The following is a 22772-nucleotide window of genomic DNA, read 5'->3' as shown; positions in this document are numbered from 1 at the left end:
TAAAGTGTATTTAAATATACAAAAAATCTGTTGTAAAATGCATTACGATCATATTATTAAATTATTAGATAATTTCAATTAAGTATAATGTAACAATAAGTGTAATGTTTTAGCTAAAATATGCATTTTATATATATATATGTATGTATGTATGTATAGTGTGTGCAGCTGCTGGGAAAAGATTGAATATTTTCACAAGCTTAAATTAAAAGAAAATGTTTATAATAAAAACATGACTTACGTGGCTTTTTTCTGAGACATGAGGCAACATAGCTCTCCAGTTCTCTAAGCGTTGAGGGTTTCAGTGTTTCAAAATCAATCTCGATTTCATCTGGGTTTGAATCCCTTAATGAGGGCTCTCGAGATTGTATTATGTGTACAACGCGACCTAATTTATCACCTAAAAGAAACCAAGAAGTTTAATAATAATAATAATAATAAAAATTTAAAGTCTTTTATTTTTAATTTTAATTATAGTATTATAATTTCAATCCAAAATGTATCTTACCTGGTAATTTATTAATATCCAAGCTGAGCTGTCTCTTCTCATCATAAGACATGGGTTTAGCGTTATCTTCATCTTCCGAATCAAACGTTATTGGGGGTGGTTGACTTCCGGTATTTTTCTTTTTGTTTCCAGCCGATCTGCTGTTAGCTTTCGGCCTTTTAGTTGCAGTATTCGCCGTAGTAGCAGCTTTTCCAGGTCCTCGACCTTTTCCTTTTGGTTTAGCATTTGCTGCTGTTTGCAGATGATGTCCTAAGTTTCCTGCAGCATGGGTCTTATTAGGTCCTACAGCTGTAGCTTGATGATGGAGATCACTACCCATGCCACTAGGCATTTTCAAATCGCCCGCACCCATCGCAACACTGGCTATACTAGCACCAACGCTGTCGGAAACATTGGGAATACCACTTGGTTTCATAAGTTCTTTCATGGCACCAGTATGACTGGCAACAAGGCTACTATTCTTATTGCTCATTGGCTTTGATTTTGGTTTATCCGGTTTCTTCTTTTTATTTTTCTTCTTACTACTCTCCTCCACTAATTTTCTCATTTGCTCTTGCATAGCTTTTAGCTAATAGAAAAGGAAATAAATAAAATAAGGTAAATTATATGAATATATAACAAAATAAAATAATTTTTATTTTGTTTCGAGTAAGCTGTACCTCTTGCTGCAAAACGAGTAACTTTTGGGTGCGTTCTGCAACTGAATCATCACTATCAGAAGAACTCTCTCCTCCAGAACTGCTGGCACTACCACTGCTACTACCTTTCATAGCCACCATGCTACTGCCCATTGGCTCATCCGGGACTTTTGCATACCTAACCATGTATTCAATCACATAGTTAAGTACAACTCGTGCATATAGTTTAAGTACAACTCATGCACTTAAATTTCATAAGATTTTAAAAAATCTCTAGACTAACCTCATCTCGAATATGTCTTGAAGTTTTCTAGCCATAGAAACGACATCATGATCGGGAGGATTGTACTTATAACAATTGGTAAATATGAGTCGTACATCACTCGCAAATTCATGTGCAGTTTTGTATTGGCGATTATCCATTTTTGTCTGCGAAATGTTATACGTGTTAATTTTATGTCTAAATCTAATATCTGAATTGTCTAATTATTATAAAAAACAAGATAGTGCTAAAATTTTATATTAATAATTTGTATTAGTAGAAATATTTTTCAAGTTTTAACTATATTACTGTGTCCTATATTATATGTGCGTGATCATATTATATGTAAATTAAAAAAAAAGAAAAACAAACCTTTACAGTTCCGAGATCCATGGGTTTCTTGATTATTTCATGATAGTCATGAAGGCCAAGAAGTTCTGCATCAACAGGTTTGTAGAAGGGCCAAGCATAGGGCTATGTATCATTAAAAAAAATATAATCATTATGTTCTTCCAAATACTCTATTATTCACAATTTTTACTGTAATAGCATATGTAAAAAAAAAAAAAAACCCATGACATTTACCGAATGTTTTTTGGCGAAGAGTTCCTTTAAGATGTCATTACATGATTTTAGTGCATCAGACAATTTTTCTTTTCCCTTAACACCAGCATGCTGAGGCTGAAAATTTATAAAAGTACTGAGTAAAAAGTAAATTTATGATACATACTAAATTAAACTTTATTTTTTTAAAGAAAGTTCTTCAATTTCTTTAACTAAAAAATTAATCGACCTCTTGGTTTATTTTTACAATAGATTGCGATATATAAAGATATACAAAACACAAATCGGTTGGCAGATGATAGACAACACAAATGGAAGGAAGGAACATGAAGGAATAGTAATAAATGTACCTGTTGGGCCATTGCCCCCATCAAGGGCATATTGGTCTGGGCATATGTCATTAAGCCGTCTTCCGCTTGCCTCGTTGGCTGAAACAGCCATGTTGTGAACCATTGGTTAATGGAATGGTATAATGATTAATATCATTCATGAAGTGATATGATTACACATATAAGGATTGAAGATGTTTATAAGGTTTATAAGGTTATGATACTGTAAAACACGGCAATTTAAACTTCTCATTAGATTTAAAAAATTTGCCTTAATAATTTCGTTTATCATACATATATTTTTTGTGACTTTTACATATTTACAAGCTTATTTTTCATGCTATTGTAAAAAGTTTCAATTATTAACAAGATTTATACATATTTAAAAAACTTACGATAGAGTAATTTCTAGGTGCAATACTATTCATTCCATGAATGATATTCTACTCTTACGTTGTAGATAGATTACGGTTGTGAGTACATTTCATACTTTTAATGCTTTTAATTCAAATATGTAAAATGTGTAACAAAAAGAAAATATATAATCACCTTCTTAATTTGTCTGCCAGATTCCCTTCTTGTAGGTATTTTGGCATTTTTAGAATCCATAGGTGCGTACATTGGATCAAACGCATTTGCAGTGGGAGTTGTTGTATCAGCTTTTCTTTTCACGCCCTTTTTGAGTTTGGCAGGTTGCGATGGAGGCATTACAGTAGGTGTTGCAGGGACTTGTGGAGGTGGAGGTACAGCAGAAGCTGCTTGTGGATCCATCGCTGGCTGCGCATGGTATCCCGTTGTTGGAGGGACAACTTGCTGAGGCAAAGAATTATGAGTGGCCATCGGCGTGACGCCCATGCTTGCCGGTGGAGTGATGGTGGTTGTATTTGTGCTTCCAGGCACTGAAGCTGGTGCTTGGGTACCAAGTGGCGGCATGGGTATAACGCCGGTTGTTCCAGCTGACGTCGCAGAAGGTGTTAAACTATTCGGTACGCTAGAAGTAACAGCGGCTGCACCAGAAGCAGGTCGCCCTCTACCTGCTCCGCCTGTACCTCCTCCCGCTACTGCCCCTACCGTTGCTCCACCTACTCTTCCAGCTTTCTTGCCTTTGGGTCCTTTTGGAACAGGTGGATCTAATTCTACCTCTTCCTTAGGCATTTGTGCAACCTAAAAAATTGTCACACTTCTATTTTATCTAATAAACATAAATGTATTATCAATATATATATTACATGTGTTCTTTCAATTTTTTTCTATGAATGCTTAACAAAAACGAAAACATAATAAATAATAAAGATTATATTATTATACCTTTGTAAGAAATAATTTCTCCAGAGCTTGTGCCATGACCACAACATCCTCTCCTGGCTTGTTGTAGACATAGCAGTTGGTAAACATAGTATTGAAATCCTGAATACATTCTTTTCCACTCCAATAATACGTATTCTCCAACCTCTTTTTGATTGTTCCCAAGTCCATTGGTTTTTTTATGATTTTGTGATAATCCTTTTAAACAAAAATGTCTTTAGAAGAAAAGTTTTTTTTAATATCCAATAATATAAAATTATTTGCCCAAGTGAAGTATTTCATAATCAACAAATGATGTGTGCTTAGTATAGCATAGTATTATTTTCTAATATTTATAAGTTGCAATTGTAACGTACTGGTAAATTGAGTTTCTTTGCATCAACAGGTTGCTGGAAGGGCCAGGCAAATTGATGCTTCCATACTGGTTTTAAGACACCTTTTTGCAAAAATTGTAATTGATTCGTGACACGTCCTGGACGATTCGGTGGCGGAACGACTGGTGGTTGAACTATGCCATTCACCGGTTCCAAGGGTGGTTCATCGCGTGGAGGCGGTTCCTTTGCAGGACTCGCTGGTGTCGTAGAAGCCTTGCCAGGTGTGCTCGTCTGTATTATTTATTTTTCAGTTTGATAAATTATCATACGAGCCTTTCTCTTGTATTTGTTTATTTTTTATGGTATATAAAGAGCTCTTTAAAATAATTTTCAATTATACATCTACATCATTTAATATTTACATGTTAAATAAGAAATTTATACAGCAAAGCACATTTTGCATAAAATATAAAATTAAAAATTCTACTTAACATCACTGCTATATTTTGCTGATATATCTCAACTATACTTAGAATTAATCTTATGTCAGTATGCTTCTTAAATCAGTTGTGACACATTTATGTACAGCGTTCATAGATAGATATACTCTTGGAAAATACAAAGCATTTATTGAATTAAATTAAATTTTTCATATTTTCTTTTACTATATCTACTCCATTAATCCTTAACTATAGGTTGATATAGTTTGTATAAGTTGGATTAAAGTAAATTAGGTTAGGTTAGGTTAGGCTAAGTTAGTTTAGCTTTCCTGCAATTATCTTATTCTTGTATTATATGTTCGTAGTCACACAAAATCGTAATTTTTTGACTTAAAAATTTAATAAATATTCCCTCTACTTGTCTTTAATTAGATGAGAGAAATTTGAATTACCATATTTTTGTCATAGTCCTCTTTCATGATGAGTATAAACGTATATATCTTTTACCATAGTAAAATATAAATGCGATAGTATTGCTGCATTAGAATAAAGCTTTGACCACGTGGCTTTTTTTTGCCATTTTCTTGCTTTTTTTCTAATAAAATTTAGTAATAAAACTTTTTTTTATTCAAAAAAACGTAATAGAACAAAAAAAATTAGATCTTTCTTATTTGAACACATTTTAATGATTTTATATTTTCTATCCTTATTAGGATAAAAACGAGTAAAAAAATTAGAAGAAAACCAATTAATGGTATCTTATTGTATATCACATGGTCAAGTAAATGTAAAATCCCTTAAAAAATAATGCAAAAAACGCGTTAAAATAAAAATTTTAATGAAAAAAATACGAGAACGAGAAGTAAACTTCTTGCAAATAGAAATAAATTCCAGAAATTCGACTATATAAAATACGACTATACCAAAACCGATGTGTCTACTTGACTCAATCTCTAATATTTCTCTCTCTAAAGATTAACTGTATACTCATTTTATATTGAGTAAAACTAAACGAACAAATATAATACACCAACTCCGGTAACACCTAACAGACCACGCGACTTTTCTCAAATGTGCTCGGAACACACTGCTATGCTGGCGTTTACCAAGGTTTCTGCTAGTAGACTACACATGCGCACAAATCTTATAGCGTCGGTTCCTGTTTAGACAGGATATCTATAAGGACATTTTAGCGCCACAATATGACAAAGTTCAAATTAAGGAGGGAAATCACTTTAACTGCACGAAAATAAAACATATATCAGGCAATTTTTTTAAAATAAGAGAATAATTAAAAATTGTTTTTCATTACATTTATATTTAATAAAATTTATTTCATTACATAAATAGTAAGCCTTTGTATCTAATATGACTGCTTCAAAAATCCATATTTCTCAAAACATAGCATTAGTATGTGCGATAAATTGTCTAAAACAAAAATAAATAAAAATTTTAAAAAGAAGATTGCAATTATCATCGTACATACAAAATTTTAAAAATTCCAAAAAAAAAAAAAAAATTGCACACACTTAAAAAAAATTTTTGGTTTTTTTCTCAAGAATTGTTATAAAATAAAAATCGACAATACATACGACAAAAAACATATTATTAAAACTCAAAACACCATAACTTGATAAATTTTTCGAATTTTAACAAGTAGCTTGTAAAAATATTTCAAACTTTCTTTTTGAATAAAAAAAATCAATTTTTTTTTAAATTTTAAAGTAATCTCCCCCTTTAAGATAAATACATTCTAAAACAAAAAGTTGCAATACGTTTTTTATACATTTCGGAACATGCTAATAATTGTCCTTTCCTTCTATTTTTTTTTCTTACAATTTTAATACATTCTGTTACTCGCAAAAAAATGATTGCAACCTTGGTTCTTGAGTACACTCAATAGTGCTTATTGATAACTTGGACGATTTAAAGTATTTCTCCATCTAATGACACTGTTTCCTTAATGACACGATTCCTGGGATTATTAAGAAAATTTATATATGAATTATTTATCATCGTTTATCAATATGAGTTTAAATATTTATTAAATTACATAAAAATTCAAAAACAATATTGTAAAATAGATTTATATGTTGTGTTCAGACATTTTGATTGAAGAATGAGATAAAGAATTTTGTTATAGAAAAAATGAAAATACGAAAAACTTTACCATATCAAAATTATGACGAAATTAAGAATGAATGCATGTAATTCACAAACATACGATGAAGCACATAAAAGCAAATAATAAAGTTTTTAAACATTAAAAGTTTGTTTTAAGGAGAGTGGTCTCATCTTAATAAACTCACCTTATTAATATGTGAATGATTAGCCGAGTTTTTCTCTTATATTTCAAAAGTTTTTCTTAAGGTTTAAATTTTGCTAATTCTATTAACCGAGAATTTGATCCATGTTAACATAAACTTTCTTACTTACTTAAAATAAAGTTAGAAATTATTTCTCGAACCATCCTAATTTGTGTTTTGTATCATATTTGTACAAGATATTAATAACTAAATATGTGACATAATACACATAACATATAAAGTAATAAAAATGAGGTTTATGACTTAAAACAAGAAAATCTTTGTTAGAAAATTTATAATATGTAAAATATAATGATAAAACAGCTAAAAACATAAATTTTGATAGTATATGTATATATCTACATAAAGAAAACAAATCTTACATAAGAATATTTGTTGAACAATGTATTTGATACTGATTAGGTTAAGTTAAATTAAATTTCTAATAATTTTGTTGTATTCTCACAATAAATATTAGTATTCACACAAGTTGTTTGTAAATGTAAAAAAATTAATTAACATTATTATTCCTATTTCTCCTGAATTATTAGGAATTTTAATTACTATATCTTTTGGCATTTTTTAATCCTGTTCTGCAAGCAATAAAATAATATCTGTTGTTGTAATAGAATCTCAACTATTTTGGCATCAAGAATACCAATTTTTGACACGCGGTTAATTATCTGTAAAGATCTGTAAAGATCATTTCATTTCCTGCATTTAATATAAAATAAGTATACAGTTAATTTTTAGAGAGAAAAAAATTTAGAAAATAATTATAAAAAGTGCGAAGTAAACAGAGTTTAAACTAGAAACTTAAGCTAGATAAGCATTTATTAATGCTTATGTGTTGTATAAAATTTGTCTTTCCATCTGAGAACACTGTTTAGACATATGTGTTATGTCACATTTGTATAAAATATTAATAGCTAAATACATAAAATATAAAGCAATAAAAATATAATCTACAATCAAATAAAGAAAATGTTTGTTAAAAAATCTCATATATAATAATAATTACAAATATATAAAAAATTTTGATAGTAATATGTTATGTACATATATATAAAATATTTTTTTTATTTATGAAATGCATTGCAATAAATTAATGATTCCATTCATGCAACGAGCGAATTAGGCTGCTAAATGTTTAATTTCCATAACCACAGGCAAGCAATTTGTATTGTTTCTTAAAAAACCCTTAACTAGAGACCATAATAAAATCAGGTGAGAATTCAGAAATGAAATATAATGGCACTTTTTTTCATATAGCTCATGCAAATTTATAGAAAAAAATCTATATATTGTTAAAACAGAAATAATTTGAATTAATAATTCTAATTATTCAATAATTGAAACGTAAGATTAAGACATTTATGCACAGTATAAAATGGCATATAAGCTATAAAGATTGACATTGAAAATATTTTACTATATGCTATATGAATGCTAAATATATCAAGTCAAGCAAAAAGAACTTGCTTTTCTACAATAATTGTAAAGATTTTAATTATTACAATGTTTATCTCAAAATACTTCTGTATTAAAGAGAGTACTTACTAATATTCATAATACTAATATATATCAATATTCATAAATTTATATCTGTACTATTTACTACTCTTTATAGAAAATAAAGCAAAATTAGGTGCAAAATTACTCATGATAGCACGAAAATTAGTTGCCAATTCATATTTCAATAATATAAATTGAAACCATAGTCAATATGGTATCTCACCTTCGGTATATTACACAGCCTTTCTCGCTCCTCCACATCTAACTGTAATTCACACATACTATTCAGTCAAACAACGTTCTCATTTAGTATGTAAAAATATATATATTAAGTATTATGCAAGAACTGGGATTTACAATGATATAATATTTAGAAATTTTGTGTATTCAAACATGAGAAAGAGAGATAATGAAATCAATACAGAACAAAATATATTACACAGTTATGACACTACACAAAAATAACAATATGTAAAATGTTACTTTAAATTTGAATTGTAATTTTTACACATCTTATTGTTTCTCTCAATTATGTCAACTAAAACAATTCGTTTATATAATTTAATGCATTATATATTGAATACTGATACTGTGCAATATGAAATGCATTATAATTGCATGGGAATAAATGGAACAATGTGGATTGATATTGATATCATCACAAAATTTAATGCAGCTTTGAAATATTGCGTTAATGAGTTAATAAGCAAGCTGCATTCTGCGCTATTTTGCAAAATATAAAGAATATAACTTTATTTACTTACAGAATTGTTCTGCGAGATGGTGTCCACCTGCTGCATCTTGACTTCGTTTCTGCAACAGAAAAAGATGAGACATAGTAAGTTTTATTAATAAAATAATAGAAAAATATAATAAAACAGAAATAATGGTTAGTTGTATTACATGACATTGATATACTAAAGCGTTTTATAAAACATAATGTACATTATCTTAACAATACATCAAGTTAAAAAAAAAATAAATAAATAAATAAAGAAAAAAAAGGAGAAAATTAGTGAACACTATCTCATAAACTACAGTAAAAATTTGTAAAGAGAATATTAATGTTTTCTTTGACTCCACACACACATTTATAATCCAAGTATAATCTTATATTTTATCTATTTAAAAATTTTCTCGAGTTTGAGATTTATCGAATCTTTTTCAATATTCTTGACTAAATATTCTTGATTTGACAATCTATATAATATCTTTAATCTTTAATTAAGTAAATAATTAAATGTACTCTTGGTGCATTTGATTATTTACTAAATGTATTCAAGGTTTGTTATATATCTCCTTTCGATTAATCGTTTTTATAATATATAGCTCATCCAATTCACGATAATGAGCTTCACCTACCTTTCCGACATATATGATACATAAATGCTACGCAGCAGGTAACTGCCTTACGTTGATGCTTGACGCTATGAGGCTTCATCAACAATTGAGATGGCAAGTATATATTCTGAATTGAGCATGGCAGCTCATTAATTGCTCGCCAAGATGATTATGCTGCAACCAGGAAGAGTGGTGCCGAGGAGGCATAACACTACTCAAGCCTACCAAATGGTAGTACTTTGAATGTCAGCCCTGTATACTGCTGTGAGACTCCGTACCTCCAGGCAAGACTCGCGACATTAGCAACATCTGGATAACATAACAATAGGACCCCATATTGTAACAACCCCAAAATTATTTCATTGCTTTAGAGCAATTTGTACACATTGAAATGTACTTCCAAGAAATTTATATGTATATATTATTTAACATATCATGCAGAATTGAATCAAGTACATGCTAAAAAAGCAAGATCTATTTCTTGCTGTGTATTACTATGTAATAAGAGTTTACCAAATAAAATATAAATAATGAATATATAATTTCCTTCATGTAGAATATTATATCCTGCATTATCTTTAAAAAAATGAAATTAATATTTATAATATATATGTTACATGTAATAAAAATTCTGAAGATATTAACATAGTTGTATTGTGTTTGTCTGAATAATGTATATAATCTCTTTCCACATTATTAATTTAAATTATAGAAAAATGACTATATGCTTGTTTTCTTTCAGTTTTAATTTCTTCGATTTTTTTCTTTCAAAATAGACATAATAAATACTCTTTGACAATTTATTGATCTAATGCTTTTAAATAGATAAATTAGTCTTAAAATCTTTTTTTATCTTAAACACTTGTTTAAGACATGTGTGTGTATATATGTGTATATCTCTTAAACAATTGTTTAAGATAAAAAAAATTTTAAGATATATATATATATATATATTGCTGTTAAGAAAATAAATTTTTTAATATATATATATATATATATATATATAAACTAGAAGACATTAATTTATATCAATCTAACTTAATTCTATAAAAAAAGAAAATAATTAAATATAACAATTAAGAGAAGAAATCTTTAATAATATAACTTTGTACTTGTACGAAAATGTAACCAGGGCCTTTATATGAGGGCATAATATAGTCGTCAAACATCACACATCTGATTATAATATAATATATATAATCGAGACTCCATATTTCTAAAGATAAAAAATTTTCAAGCCTACTTTAATTTGGAACTGGATACAAGATTTGGTATATCTCATATAGGTTCTCAATGGCCAGAGTAAGCTAAAATGGAAAGTTTGATAAAAGTAGCACAAATAAGTGGTACACTGGTATAGAAAGTGAGGTGGCTATTAAAATGCAAAATTATCAGTGCACAAGGGAAGACATACACATCGCGTCGATGATGGGCCGTTAAATTTCGGCTATTCATAGATAAGACTCGCGAATATGACGAAAAAGATCTTGCCAGAAAAATCCACGCTGTGAAGAAGCTGCAGTCGCGGCAAGCCAGGTATATCAAGGGCAAACAGATAAGAGATCTCGCGTTCGATTCGAACAGGTGCTCCGTGGTCGAAAAAGACCGTGGAGAAGAGGAGAGACGAGATCCACGAGACGCGAAAGAGAAATAAGCGTGGCAACGAGGAGAATGATGATGATGATGATGATGATGATGATGATAATGATGATGACGACGACAACGACGGCGGTAACAGCGGCAGCGGCAGCGGCGGTGGCGGTGGCGGTAACACTACGGCGGCAGTGGAGTAGGAAGTGGTGGAGGATGAATAAGAGAGAATGGCAAGGCAAAGAGTAGCGAATCCGCGCCCAGCCGATGCACTTAGCGAACACATAACAAACATGAGCAAACCGCCGCACAGATAATTGAACCAGCGAACGAGTGAATAAACGAACGAAAGAACGAACGAACGAACGAGGCGACTAGCGCCACGGTGAGAAAAATGACGCCGTGAAGATTCACGATGTTCGCGAGAGGCCAGAACGGGAGTCTCTGCCGCGCGCGCGGAAACCCGGGCTACCTTACCGGACACTCGATTCGGCGTAGGTCTCAACATGGCGGTATGGCCGTTCGAGAAAGAAAGCTCCCAAGGGCCCGCCGCTACGTCGCGCCGCACTCGTGCATCACCACGGCTATACGCGCCACGCGCGCTTATACCTATCGCATTATAGGATCCGTCAGGGCCCGGCGTCGCTTGCGATCACTTACCTGATCAACGGAAGTCCACTTTTCCACGGGAATTCAATCGAAAAACACTACCACTACGCCTCGGACACTCGCACTACGCTTTCTCCCTCGCTCGTTTGGTTGGTCGGGTCGGTGTTATGGCCGCCGCGCGAATAGTAGCCCTACCGTATATCACTCACTCACTCTCACTCGTGCGAGCACGAGCGCTCGGTTCGCATACGCGACGAGAACGCAGAGACGCGGTCCGACTAACTAGTCCCAGACTTATCCGTACACGTGTCCGTCTCTTTGCGCGATTCGATATCCGTATCAATAGCCCGCGTTGAGCCACGATATTTTCCTGGAACTTAGCGCAGTCGAATGCCTTTCCGCGCCCATGACGATTTCAGATCTAGAAACTAACGATCGCAGCACCAACAATGGCTACGCATTCTTCCGCGACGTACCAAAATGGTCCTGTTCCGTCGTTCCGCAAGCACAACCTGTCCGTCCTCCTCCCTCACCTCTATCACTACTACACGAGCGTTGCTGAACTTAGCCGAGTATGGACGAAGTCAAGCGCGCCAATTATGAACAACACAGCGACGCCTACCAGACTTTGTTAGATTCTTTAGTTCGATAAAACATACTTATTGTCAGTATCGATCCTATCCAGTTACTCAAATCATAGCAATATTGTTACGCTATGTCGCTTTCAAGTGTTCTCCGTAATTTTGAATTCCTAAAATGTACCTAATAGATTACCACAAGGATGCATAGATACGCTTCTGCAAGGTATGCTGGATAATAGTGTGTCGATTGATATAGAGGGCGCAGTAGGTATTAATCTGTTGAACACTACGATATTTTATTACGGTATTCAAAGTACAATGGCAACATATATTGTAATATTCACACATCTTTATTTGCAGAGAAATATATACGTGTACACTTTATTAACCAATCAAAAAATAAACGGTCAATTTCCATCGTTCCATGTCCACCCATAATGCACTCTTCGAACACGAAATAAAATTAATATAAATGACAATAACAATTAATTCGTTGTTATTAACCAAATTAATGCGCGAGGCAATTATAACTTGCTGTTGTTGTATACAATTTAACGTTGCAAATTATTAATCATCATATCTGTCTGTCTGTCTCTTTCTCTCTCGTAACGGTCCAATTCCACGATTCTACTGTTGCCACGCGACGCATTATGGGAAAGCATAAGATGCAAAATCCATAATTATGCCACCAATATACAGACCATGTTCTAATAATCGCTTTAATGCTTGTCGTAAATAACAGAACAATTGTGAGAATACAATTGAACATGGTCAGATTCATGTAATTTGTGTAGCATTCCACAGTGACGTGTGCGTCGTCATTGACATATCGAATCCCGTTAGAATTATTCAATATGGCGATACGCAAATAATTGACCTTTGCATCATCCACTACGGCTTTCAGACGTACCAAATGAGTGTACAGAACATGAGATACATATCAATACTGTGTATAATACTATAACGTATTTAGTTTCGAATACGTTACAATACTTTTAAGATCTGAAAAATATAGCGTGGCCTTTACAACACACCACAGATATTGGACTCGTAATACGTCACTACGAAAGTCAAATCAAGTGTTGATGATAATAACCGTTTATTTCATCGCAACATGCTTACGAGAAATATTGTAATTTCAAAGAACTAACGTTTCAGTTTATGTGAAGATTCCTGGTGAATAGTTGATATGTATGTGATGTACACTATCTCACAGTAAAGGCACAAAATGGCGTCGCAACAAAGGACCTGTGAATCACTACGAACCGATCACGTTACTATATCAGACTAATTCTCACTGCGTGATCACGTCGTAAGGTACCGCACACGACTTAGACTTGATAGTTTAGCATAACGCACGAGACTACAGGATGCTCTATCTCCGATGAAACTACCTGACATTGACAAGCCCACTTCTGCTTTGATGACGTAATGAAATACGAAAGTCAAAAAAGAAATACGTTCATGATAGAGCATCTGGCTTTGCGCATTTTCCGGTTACCATTTAACTACGCGTTCTGAGTACCGATTGGCTCGTGTTTATAGCGTCTTTTTGACGCTACCCAATCGTCCAAGGGACAAATATTGATGAGTCATTGCGTTCAGGTATACCTATCCGTAAATAAAAATAACGGTAAGTGTTTTCATTAAGCTGTTTTCAAATGACATAGTTATAATATGCCTCAACGCACACATTAGTAATTTTCTTTGCCGTTTTTTCTATCCCAATCATTATCGTTAAATAATGGTATCTATTTCCTTGGCATGTTGAAAAATCGATTAGTCAATGTTAGCTGTCATGTAAGAATTACATATAGCTGGCACAATGTATGTACATACATACACATTAAAGAAATAAATTTAGTTTATACAGTATGCCTTACCATATATTATTTACATCACCAAACTATGCCAATTTAATATATAATACTTGATATGATTCTTGATCAAACTTTACTATAAAATTATTTATCAAAAATATGATTATCAAATTGGTGTAAATTAAAAATAATTGCTAAAATAATCATGTATATGTACGAATAAAATAATTAATAAAAAAGACAACACAAGAAAACAAATAGAAAATATTCACATATATAAGTTTGTTCTCATTCCTATTTACTACACAATTTTTTTTATAAAATAAAATTACATATAGCTAGCACAATGTACAAAACACTGGACATATCGTTTGAAGTCGGTTTTATCTTACTTGCTTCAGATAAAAATAAAAACTTAAAAATTTCCCAAATAACTATCAAATACTATCATGCAAAAGTTATTATTGTGCCTAAAAAAGATTCTCATTAAAGAAAAGGAAGTTAAGATTTTCCAAATAGATTTAAATTTTGAAAACAAAGTTTCAAAAACAAAGTCATTAAAATTATGACTAAAAAATATTTTTTTTTTTTGTTTAATCATTAATTTCAAAGAAATCATTAAAAAAATTAATTCAGTTTATACGATATGCCTTACCATATATTATTTACATCACCAAACTATGCTAATTTAATATATAATACTTGATATGATTGTATCAAACTTTACTATAAAATTATTTATCAAAAACACTACTATAAGATCTGTGTAAATTAAATAATTGCATTGTGTATATGTACGAATAAAATAATCAATAAAAATCAAATAGAAAATAATTATATATATAAGTTTGTTCTCATTCCTATTTACTACACAATTTTTCTTATAAAATAAAATATCCGAATATTATATTGTATAGATTTTTATTAGACGATTCCCCAAACTTCTTCAAACGCTGTACATAATTTACTACATGTAACAGCAGCTGATAAAGGATAGTTGCTTATTGAGAAGGTATCTTCTGTATAATCTGCTTTAACCTAAAATGATGCAAAAATATGAAGCTTATCTAAATTATATCTTTTAATGCTATATAGTAGCAATATTATTTAATAACAATTTACTTGGCCATGTGCCATAGCTCCAACTACCATTGTAATTGGAACGTCAGAAGGTACGAGCTCTCGTGGATTTAACACTTTTTTTGCATGAAATGACATTAATGTTTTATGACAACCAACTGGCAAGTGATCTGATATAGGATTTCTGATTACTTTAAGAAGCTTCATTGGTCCATTAGATGCTCTGATATTAAATTTATGTAATAGTTGTACTGCAATAAGATATTTAATAGATTAATAATAAATTTACTGATTGTGTATAATATTAACTCATGATAAAAATAGATTATATTTACCCATCAGTCCAGCAAAACGTTTAAATGTTCTCGGTATCCTAGTTTGTGGATTAATTTCTATTAATACATTTTTTTCTGTATGGATATAAACTTGCAAGAATCCAGCTCTATTTAACGGACTGTCCATCAACATTAATAGACATTGATGAGTGATGTCTGGTCTGCATGTGCCTGGATCACGATTGTTTTTCTTCAGAATGTTTATATGATCATCACAATTCAATAGTTCAAAACTATTTCCTATCTGTAAGATATAACTATAAAATTAATTTCTTTTACGAACTAATTAATTTTGTAAATTAAAAGTTAAAAACATAAAAAGCATACAAAGAAACAACTAATAAAAGTAAACAGAAGAATTTTAAATTTAAATATATAATATTATATAAATGTAAATATTGTAGAAAAAAGAAATATAACCTTACCTTCACAGATTCTAATTGAGCATTCTCTAATACAATGATAAGACGTTTCTCTTGATTTTTTATGTGATTTATTTGTAAATGTTTAGGAGCAGGATCATATTCATAATCATCGCGATCATGCCTTTTCCTCTTATTTCCCATTGTTTATTTAATAAATGTTTAATCTGAACCCAATTAAATTCTCACACAAAGCACGTTTAACTTTTACCAACTTTTACTAGTGAAATTGAACGCATTGGCTGCACTGTGTGATGAGGTTATTTCACTGGGCATCGATCATGTAATTTTGCCCTAGAAACAGAAATGTGAAAAATGAAAATTTTCACTTATAGCGTTTTCGATTATACAGGATTTGAACGACCCAGTGCCGGGATTCTGTAACTCTTTAACGACAAAAATCGTTATCGTTAACTATCGATATCGATGATAATCGCAAAAGGTTATTCTGTAACTAGTGGGTATCGACAATTCTCGATATTTGAATCGTTAAATTCCGAAAAGTATCGAAGCCGTGTCGATGTGATTGCGATCGATGCCGGAGGTCTCGCTAAGCCATTAACGATAGTAGATGTGAGTCGGTGATACGTTAGTGTGGAATGCATACATATATATGTAATACATGTGACAATAAAATGTTAGAAGTTATTGATAAAAACAGCTAATACGGATTGAAAGTAAGTGTAAATACTTCCATTCTTTAAGCCTTGAACTTTTATCTTTCATATATATACAGAGTGTTTCATTTTTGTTTAAAAGTAAAGATTTAAGTGACATATACAATATTCAGTTTTCAAAGTGAATAAAACAATAAAAAAAACATAATCTCAATCTTAGATAAACAATGTAAAATAAAAATAGTATTGTAGTCGATTTAAACTGTTAATATTTTCTCTGATAAAACAATTTTATAATTTTTTATTTTAAGATGGCTCTCGGCTATCTTGCTTTAAATTTAATAATGATGGAAGATCATGTCCAACACCTTGAACGAAGAGTAGAGAGACAATTGTTGCGAACAACAGAAAATCCATTTGATTTGACAAATAATGAATTTAGGGAGTTGTACCGCTTAACACCGGACTTAATTTTTGATCTTGTCGATGCATTAGAACCTCGATTACAGCGGACAAGGATCACTGGTTTGGCTGTAGAAAAACAAGTAATACAAATTACAATTTGTAACTGTATATACAATATTTTTGTTTTATTACATTTATTATACTTATCTTTTTCTTTATTTGAGTTCATGATATTCATATATATTTTATATGTTATAGGTATTATCGGCAGTAAGATTTTATGCAACTGGCTGCTTTCAACGTCCAGTAGGTGAACAGTGGGGCATTTCGATGAGCCAGACATCGATTAGCAGATGTATACACAAAGTAACAGATGCGATCAATGAATTAATATTTAGACAATGGGTACAATTTCCAATGACTCCAGGAGCCAGGCAATTAGCAAGAATGAAATTTCAAAATGCACGTCAACCGTTTAAAGGAGCTATCGGAGCGATTGACTGTACTCACATAGCGATCCTTGCTCCCAAAGAGCATGAAGAAGCCTACATTAATCATCATGGATATCATTCATTGAATGTGCAAATGGTAAATATTTAAATCATTGATTCATACAAAACGTGTTTTATATATTCCAATTAATGACATTCAATAACTTAATCTATTAGATATGTGACCCTAATTTAAAAATACTCAACGTTAATGCAAGATACCCTGGAGCACGACACGATGCATATATATGGAATGCTTCTGCTGCGCGACGAGTTATGGAACGCGCGTACAATCGTGGTGAACGACAAACATATCTTATTGGTATATAATCTTAACTTTTTATTAAAGATGTTTGTTGTACAAAGTTTTTATTTTGTCGATTTATTGTCGACATAATACTTTATACTCTACTGTTTATTCTAATGCATAAATTTTATGTTGTGTTGAATTTAAAATGTATTAAAAAATTTTTAACGGAGCTGAAATAAATCTAGAATATTTTATTTATACAGGTGATTCAGGTTATCCGTTAGAACCGTGGCTATTAACTCCTTTGCCACGAGAGCCGGAAGGAACTCCACGTTTTGCATATAACGAAGCATTATGTAGCGCAAGAAATTGTATTGAACGTCTCTTTGGTGTTTTGAAGTCTACCTGGAGATGTCTGTCTCGCCACAGAGTTTTGCAATATGAGCCTGGCTTTGCTGGAAGAATTATCAACGTTTGCGCAGTCCTCCATAATATGCGGAATTATCACGGCATATTTAATGATGATCTATTAGATGAGTATAATGATAACGAACATATATATGAAAATTGTAATAATGCTCATGATATAAATTTGGATAATAATATTCGTGGACCTCTTGCTATTGCACGTCGCATTCAAGATCGTTTAATAGCAGAAAGATTTACTAGATAAAATTGCACAATGTATAATGTATAATATATGTATAATATAAGTATAATGTAAATTTAAAATAAAAGACTGAAATTTTTTAAAACTTGAGTTAGCATACTATAATAAAAATGTTTATAACTAGTTAAAATATAGCAAATTGTATTCAATCGTGAATGATTTATAAAAAAAATAAGAAAAAAATTAAATATTTTTTTATTATGATTATGAGTTGTTTATTTATTTCAATCCACTATAGTGTAATAAAAAGCAAATAAAATTAACAAATTGCCAAATAATTTTACTCAATTGAAAAATATTATTAGCATATAATCGACAATAACATACATGTATACACAGGTTTGAATATAAAAATTAAAATACACAAATCTGTTACAAAAAATACATTACTATGTTATATATACATTTCTTTCATATCATATTCATAATATTATGTCTTTGATAATATCACATCTTTAGTATGCTATTTTCACGTATATGTTTATAGAATTTTAAAAAAGGTACTTAACTTATCTTAAAACTTAACTTAAAATTTAATATTGCAAAACTTAACATTGCAAATGTTATAAATATTGCATAACTTTACATTGAAAATAAAATAAAAAAAATTATTGAATAAATACAGTTATTATAGATACTATAGATTAACTTATAGTTATAAAAATACAATGTACGGTAGAGCAAATCACATTTGGCAGAATGGTATTCACAGTCTTCAATTCTCTAGGAACTGGTCTCCAAAAAAATATTATATATTAAAATTTTATAATATGAAAACTAACATAACTTAAATGGCAATACTATTAATTATATTAAATAATTTGCTGTAATAGAGAGATCACACCTCCTATTCCATAATTTATAACGATATCATTATATAAGCTCCATATATCACAAAAGTTATTCGTTCAGATAAGTAGGCGACAGATTTTCCAAGATTGTTGTAAGTTTCTCGAAAACCCGTATTCGTTCACTATCATTAACAGCTTGTACAGCAGCAGTATCTGCCAACTTTTGTATAGCATGTGCAATTTCAGTCATTGCAAGTGCACTCATTTTAGATGCCTCTGCTTGCACTTTGGCAGATTCAGCATGCATCTGCAAACATTTCAATATATTTCATAAATTTTTACATAATTTGTTTTAAAAAAAATCACACATTTTACGCTAATTGAAAATTTTGTCTTACAAATTTAGCATCAGCCTGCTTCTGAGCAATTGATTGGAAGTGCTCCTTTGATGAATACAATGCTGACGGTGTAACTCGATTAGCTATAAAATTAAGAGATGTAAAACACATTTATAAATTTTATGTACTGTTATTAAAATTATAAATAAATGTCAAAAAATAAAAAAATTGAAAAAATTATAATCTAAATAGATTTTAATGTTACCTCTATTTGAAGAAATGGGCAAATTAATATTTTGTGAAGAACTATTTGACTGTTTTGCTTTTGATGTTGGAAGATACGGGGTATTTCTATTTGTCTTAAGAGATGTAACAGTTTTTGAAGCCTTTCTTGATTCGTAATTAGCGAGGTTTTGATTGTTTTGGTTCTGAATGTGAGTATCAGAATTTTCAATTTCATTATGTCCTGATAAAAAATTGTTATCAAATGAATAATCATCATCGAGAATTAAGTCCTTGTCATTATTTTTCAAGGAATTAGCTGCAAAAGAAAGAACATTTTCCAAATATTTCATATTTTAATATGTTAGTTCGAAAATAATCTGCATCAACAGTAATTATGTATTATATAGTTTAAAAAACAACTTAAGCAATTAGAAATCAAATAATTTAATAATTTTGAAATTTAATAATAATAAAATATTTAAAAAATATGACAATATGTTTTTATTCACTTAGTTATTACTTTATATACTCTTTAGTTATTATTATTTTACTGCACATATATTACGTATCATTATACAATTACTCATTATATAATTATTGTTAATTTTATTAGAATTTATTTATTGCTATTATAAAAAAAACCGAAAAAAATTTACAAATTTTATAGAACATATTAACATATTTTAAAAACAAAAATTAGGTTTCTTACCATTTACATATTGCGAGTCTTGAGAAATTTCGTGTGGAATATTTGTACAAACGCTTATCACTTGTGGAATTTCCGACAAAACTGAATTATTTCCATGTTCAAGTTCTTCCAGCAAATTCTATATACATAGACAAATAAGTATTATATATTTAAAAACAATTACTACTTTTATTAAATATAACATATTGCTGTATACATAACATAATTTTAAAAGTTTATAAAAATTACCTCCTCATCAGGGATACTATCTGCACAATATTTACTTCCTTCAACATATTCGGCTTCTATTATTCCAATTATACGTTGCTCAAATTCTGTCAATTCAGGTTGCGCGATAGCTTTATTCCCTGTTAATCTCTTCGCCTTTCGCAATTCTTTTACTTTTAGAGAAGTGCGACTTTTTAAGTCTCTCCAAACCTTAACCATATATGTAAATAAACCAACATATTAATACAGAACTTGTAAGATTTTGTATTTATACTAAATATATATATGCATATAATTTTTCATACCACTTGCCATTGTTCAACTGTTTTTGTCGCTCCTTGAAAGGAATTCAATTCGTTTGCTAATTCTGTCCATTTTTCTTGAGCTTCTTCTTTTCCATGTAGAGCGTGAAACTTTCCTTCCGCAAGACCCTTGTTTAAATAAAAATAATCAACCATTTTTGTTAACTGTAACTGTGATGCTCTTGCAGTTCTTGTTTTTTTGCTGTAAAATAAAAATTAATTATGTTCTATTATATATATATATATATATATATTTCATATTATAATACATACTTACTTATATATGACTTGTGACATTTTCCAATTATTTTATAATTATTATTATTTCTAATGTGTTTAATTCTGTGACTAATTGTTTGACTGTCAAAATGTATTGAAAATCATAGACTAATTTTAATGAAGTCTATCCACAAGATCTAGTTTTGTGTATACGTGTTCTTAAATTCTCTCAAAAGTTACTAGATTTTAACTGCTTAAAGTCTGGCAACGTTGCACATCTATCGAATTATTTCGATACATTTGTAACGATTTTTGCATCGATTACAATCGTTAAGGCCATGTTACAGAATCACCCACAATGATGGTCGTCGGTCGCGCAAGCGACAATTGTCGTCAGTTAACGATAACGATTTTTGTCGTTAAAGAGTTACAGAATCCCGGCACAGGGTTGATCAATCACTATTTTACTATAAATGCAAGTCTTTCATTGGTGGAGAGGTTGCAATGACGTCATTAACCAACCCTGGGTCGTTCAAATCCTGTATAATCGAAAACGCTATTAAATTCGACTATTCTATTCGTCGAATTCACATAAAATTTTCACTCCTAATGCCCGTATCAGACTACACTGGGTGTTTTGCATTTAGACCAAATTTCCACTAAGCGCATCACGCGTCACGTTATCCGCTGCGTCACGAATTAACCAATCAAAACATCCCATTTTATTGCATTATTTGCCGCGCGAATAAAATGGAATGTTTCGATTAATTCGTGACGCGACAGATGACGCCGACACGTGACGCGCTCAGTGGGAATTCGGCCTTAGTAACACAAGTCGACTCCTAGTACCATTTTTGCTTTCCATTACATTCTTTGACCAGAGAGAAGACTGAGAGTGGACATGCCCGCATTTTTCGTGTTTCTGTGGGCTAGCGCCTCTATGTGCACAAAACGTGCACATTGAACTACGTAGCCAATGTCTACGAATCCCGTAGGTAATTTCCACGATCTTTTGGGTCTCTTCCGTGCTATGTCCACGACTTTTTGGTTCCGATATGTGCTATATCTACAAAGTGTCGGTAATGCATACTTGTAAAACATGATTATGTATATCAATCAGATTTGAAATATAAATACACACGTATTGTAAATACATGTATTGTAGCATTTATTTTTGCATTTACAGTTTATTTAGCAAAAAATCAGTTATTTTCAATAACCTGTGTAATTTGAAAATGTACATTTAAATTATTTTAATAAATTACTTCTATAATTTTGTGTGTGTGTGTGCGTGCGTGTGTGTAAGTAAAGTATTGCATTTTTGTCAATATTTAAAAAGATGATAAACTCTTATAGATATTTCATACAGTAATGACCAATAACTTCTCAGTAAACAAGAAACATTAAATCAATGTTCTGAAATATTAATTTTATGTAAATTTTCATAATGTTTAGATATAATGTTGTATACATATTTTAAATATATTATTTTATAATATAGTTTTCTTAAATATCAGAGAAATATTTTTAAAACATTATTTAAAACTTTGTTTTCAATGTTATTTTAACACTTCTATTTGCTGCAAGTT

General features: G+C 30.7%; 4 protein-coding genes and 1 long non-coding RNA gene across 20 annotated transcripts in view; 2 read left to right on the top strand and 3 right to left on the bottom strand.

The window, feature by feature from the left end:
* Positions 1–13723, bottom strand: part of LOC105668126 (bromodomain-containing protein 3) — a 30845-nt gene extending 17122 nt beyond the window's left edge. For 4 of the 12 annotated variants that reach the window (XM_012360312.2, XM_012360325.2, XM_067355443.1 and 1 more), the window contains exons 1-14: positions 11773–12244; positions 9544–9831; positions 8946–8994; positions 8405–8446; positions 3963–4211; positions 3610–3804; positions 2851–3465; positions 2323–2400; positions 1994–2089; positions 1781–1882; positions 1430–1575; positions 1168–1324; positions 509–1076; positions 242–400 (exon numbers count right to left, since the gene is read on the bottom strand). In XM_012360312.2, the coding sequence (XP_012215735.1) occupies positions 242–400; positions 509–1076; positions 1168–1324; positions 1430–1575; positions 1781–1882; positions 1994–2089; positions 2323–2400; positions 2851–3465; positions 3610–3804; positions 3963–4211; positions 8405–8446; positions 8946–8994; positions 9544–9554 (2467 nt within the window). In that variant the 5' untranslated portion in view covers positions 9555–9831; positions 11773–12244. Of the gene's footprint in view, positions 1–241; positions 401–508; positions 1077–1167; positions 1325–1429; positions 1576–1780; positions 1883–1993; positions 2090–2322; positions 2401–2850; positions 3466–3609; positions 3805–3962; positions 4212–4812; positions 5789–8404; positions 8447–8945; positions 8995–9543; positions 9832–11589; positions 11738–11772; positions 12246–13453 lie in introns of those variants that run through there. The other 8 variants (XM_067355441.1, XM_067355450.1, XM_067355442.1 and 5 more) reach the window with 8 other exon arrangements.
* A 62-nt stretch (positions 13724–13785) lies between these two features.
* Positions 13786–22338, top strand: LOC137000014 (uncharacterized). The gene is made up of 2 exons (XR_010890331.1): positions 13786–13935; positions 22065–22338. It is a non-coding gene; the product is annotated as an uncharacterized lncRNA (long non-coding RNA).
* Positions 15027–16197, bottom strand: LOC105668151 (ribosomal RNA small subunit methyltransferase NEP1). 2 transcript variants are annotated; one of them, XM_067355492.1, is made up of 4 exons: positions 15963–16197; positions 15538–15781; positions 15238–15453; positions 15027–15160 (listed from the first exon to the last, which is right to left on the bottom strand). In XM_067355492.1, the coding sequence occupies exons 1-4, from the start codon at positions 16101–16103 to the stop codon at positions 15156–15158; spliced, it is 606 nt and encodes a 201-aa protein (XP_067211593.1). In that variant the 5' UTR covers positions 16104–16197; the 3' UTR covers positions 15027–15155. The 2 variants fall into 2 exon arrangements, with proteins under 2 accessions (XP_067211593.1, XP_012215803.1); XM_012360380.2 differs by having other exon boundaries at positions 15245–15453; positions 15963–16189.
* Positions 16488–18477, top strand: LOC105668150 (putative nuclease HARBI1). The gene is made up of 5 exons (XM_012360379.2): positions 16488–16636; positions 16888–17121; positions 17240–17569; positions 17650–17794; positions 17986–18477. Exons 2-5 carry the CDS (start codon positions 16888–16890, stop codon positions 18393–18395), a joined length of 1119 nt encoding a protein of 372 aa, XP_012215802.2. The 5' UTR covers positions 16488–16636; the 3' UTR covers positions 18396–18477.
* Positions 18668–21609, bottom strand: LOC137000004 (uncharacterized). Of its 4 annotated transcripts, none has more exons than XM_067355487.1 (7): positions 21242–21609; positions 20968–21166; positions 20684–20872; positions 20456–20573; positions 19787–19987; positions 19582–19664; positions 18668–19490 (listed from the first exon to the last, which is right to left on the bottom strand). In XM_067355487.1, the coding sequence occupies exons 1-7, from the start codon at positions 21259–21261 to the stop codon at positions 19293–19295; spliced, it is 1008 nt and encodes a 335-aa protein (XP_067211588.1). In that variant the 5' UTR covers positions 21262–21609; the 3' UTR covers positions 18668–19292. The 4 variants fall into 4 exon arrangements, with proteins under 4 accessions (XP_067211588.1, XP_067211586.1, XP_067211587.1 ...); XM_067355485.1 differs by having other exon boundaries at positions 19787–20062; positions 21242–21607; XM_067355486.1 differs by having other exon boundaries at positions 19787–20062; positions 21238–21606.
* Positions 22339–22772: the final 434 nt, after the last annotated feature.

The sequence above is a fragment of the Linepithema humile genome, chromosome 5, assembly GCF_040581485.1.
Source record: "Linepithema humile isolate Giens D197 chromosome 5, Lhum_UNIL_v1.0, whole genome shotgun sequence".
NCBI lineage: Eukaryota > Metazoa > Arthropoda > Insecta > Hymenoptera > Formicidae > Linepithema > Linepithema humile.
Note: the sequence above shows the minus strand (reverse complement) of the source record. Positions and strands in the feature narration are given on the sequence as shown.

Bases quoted from the DNA above. Each gene is read 5' to 3' on its own strand.
- LOC105668151 (XM_012360380.2), bottom strand. From the start codon at position 16,103: ATGGGAAATAAGAGGAAAAGGCATGATCGCGATGATTATGAATATGAT. The intron at 15,782-15,962 runs GTAAGGTTATAT...TATATCTTACAG, and splicing joins CTCAATTAGAATCTGTGAAG to ATAGGAAATAGTTTTGAACT. The intron at 15,161-15,244 runs GTAAATTGTTAT...GCATCATTTTAG, and splicing joins GAGCTATGGCACATGGCCAA to GTTAAAGCAGATTATACAGA.
- LOC105668150 (XM_012360379.2), top strand. From the start codon at position 16,888: ATGGCTCTCGGCTATCTTGCTTTAAATTTAATAATGATGGAAGATCAT. The intron at 17,570-17,649 runs GTAAATATTTAA...TTAATCTATTAG, and splicing joins ATTCATTGAATGTGCAAATG to ATATGTGACCCTAATTTAAA. The intron at 17,795-17,985 runs GTATATAATCTT...TTATTTATACAG, and splicing joins ACGACAAACATATCTTATTG to GTGATTCAGGTTATCCGTTA.
- LOC137000004 (XM_067355485.1), bottom strand. From the start codon at position 21,261: ATGTCACAAGTCATATATAA. The intron at 21,167-21,241 runs GTAAGTATGTAT...TTTATTTTACAG, and splicing joins ATGTCACAAGTCATATATAA to CAAAAAAACAAGAACTGCAA. The intron at 20,873-20,967 runs GTATGAAAAATT...TATATGGTTAAG, and splicing joins CAGTTGAACAATGGCAAGTG to GTTTGGAGAGACTTAAAAAG.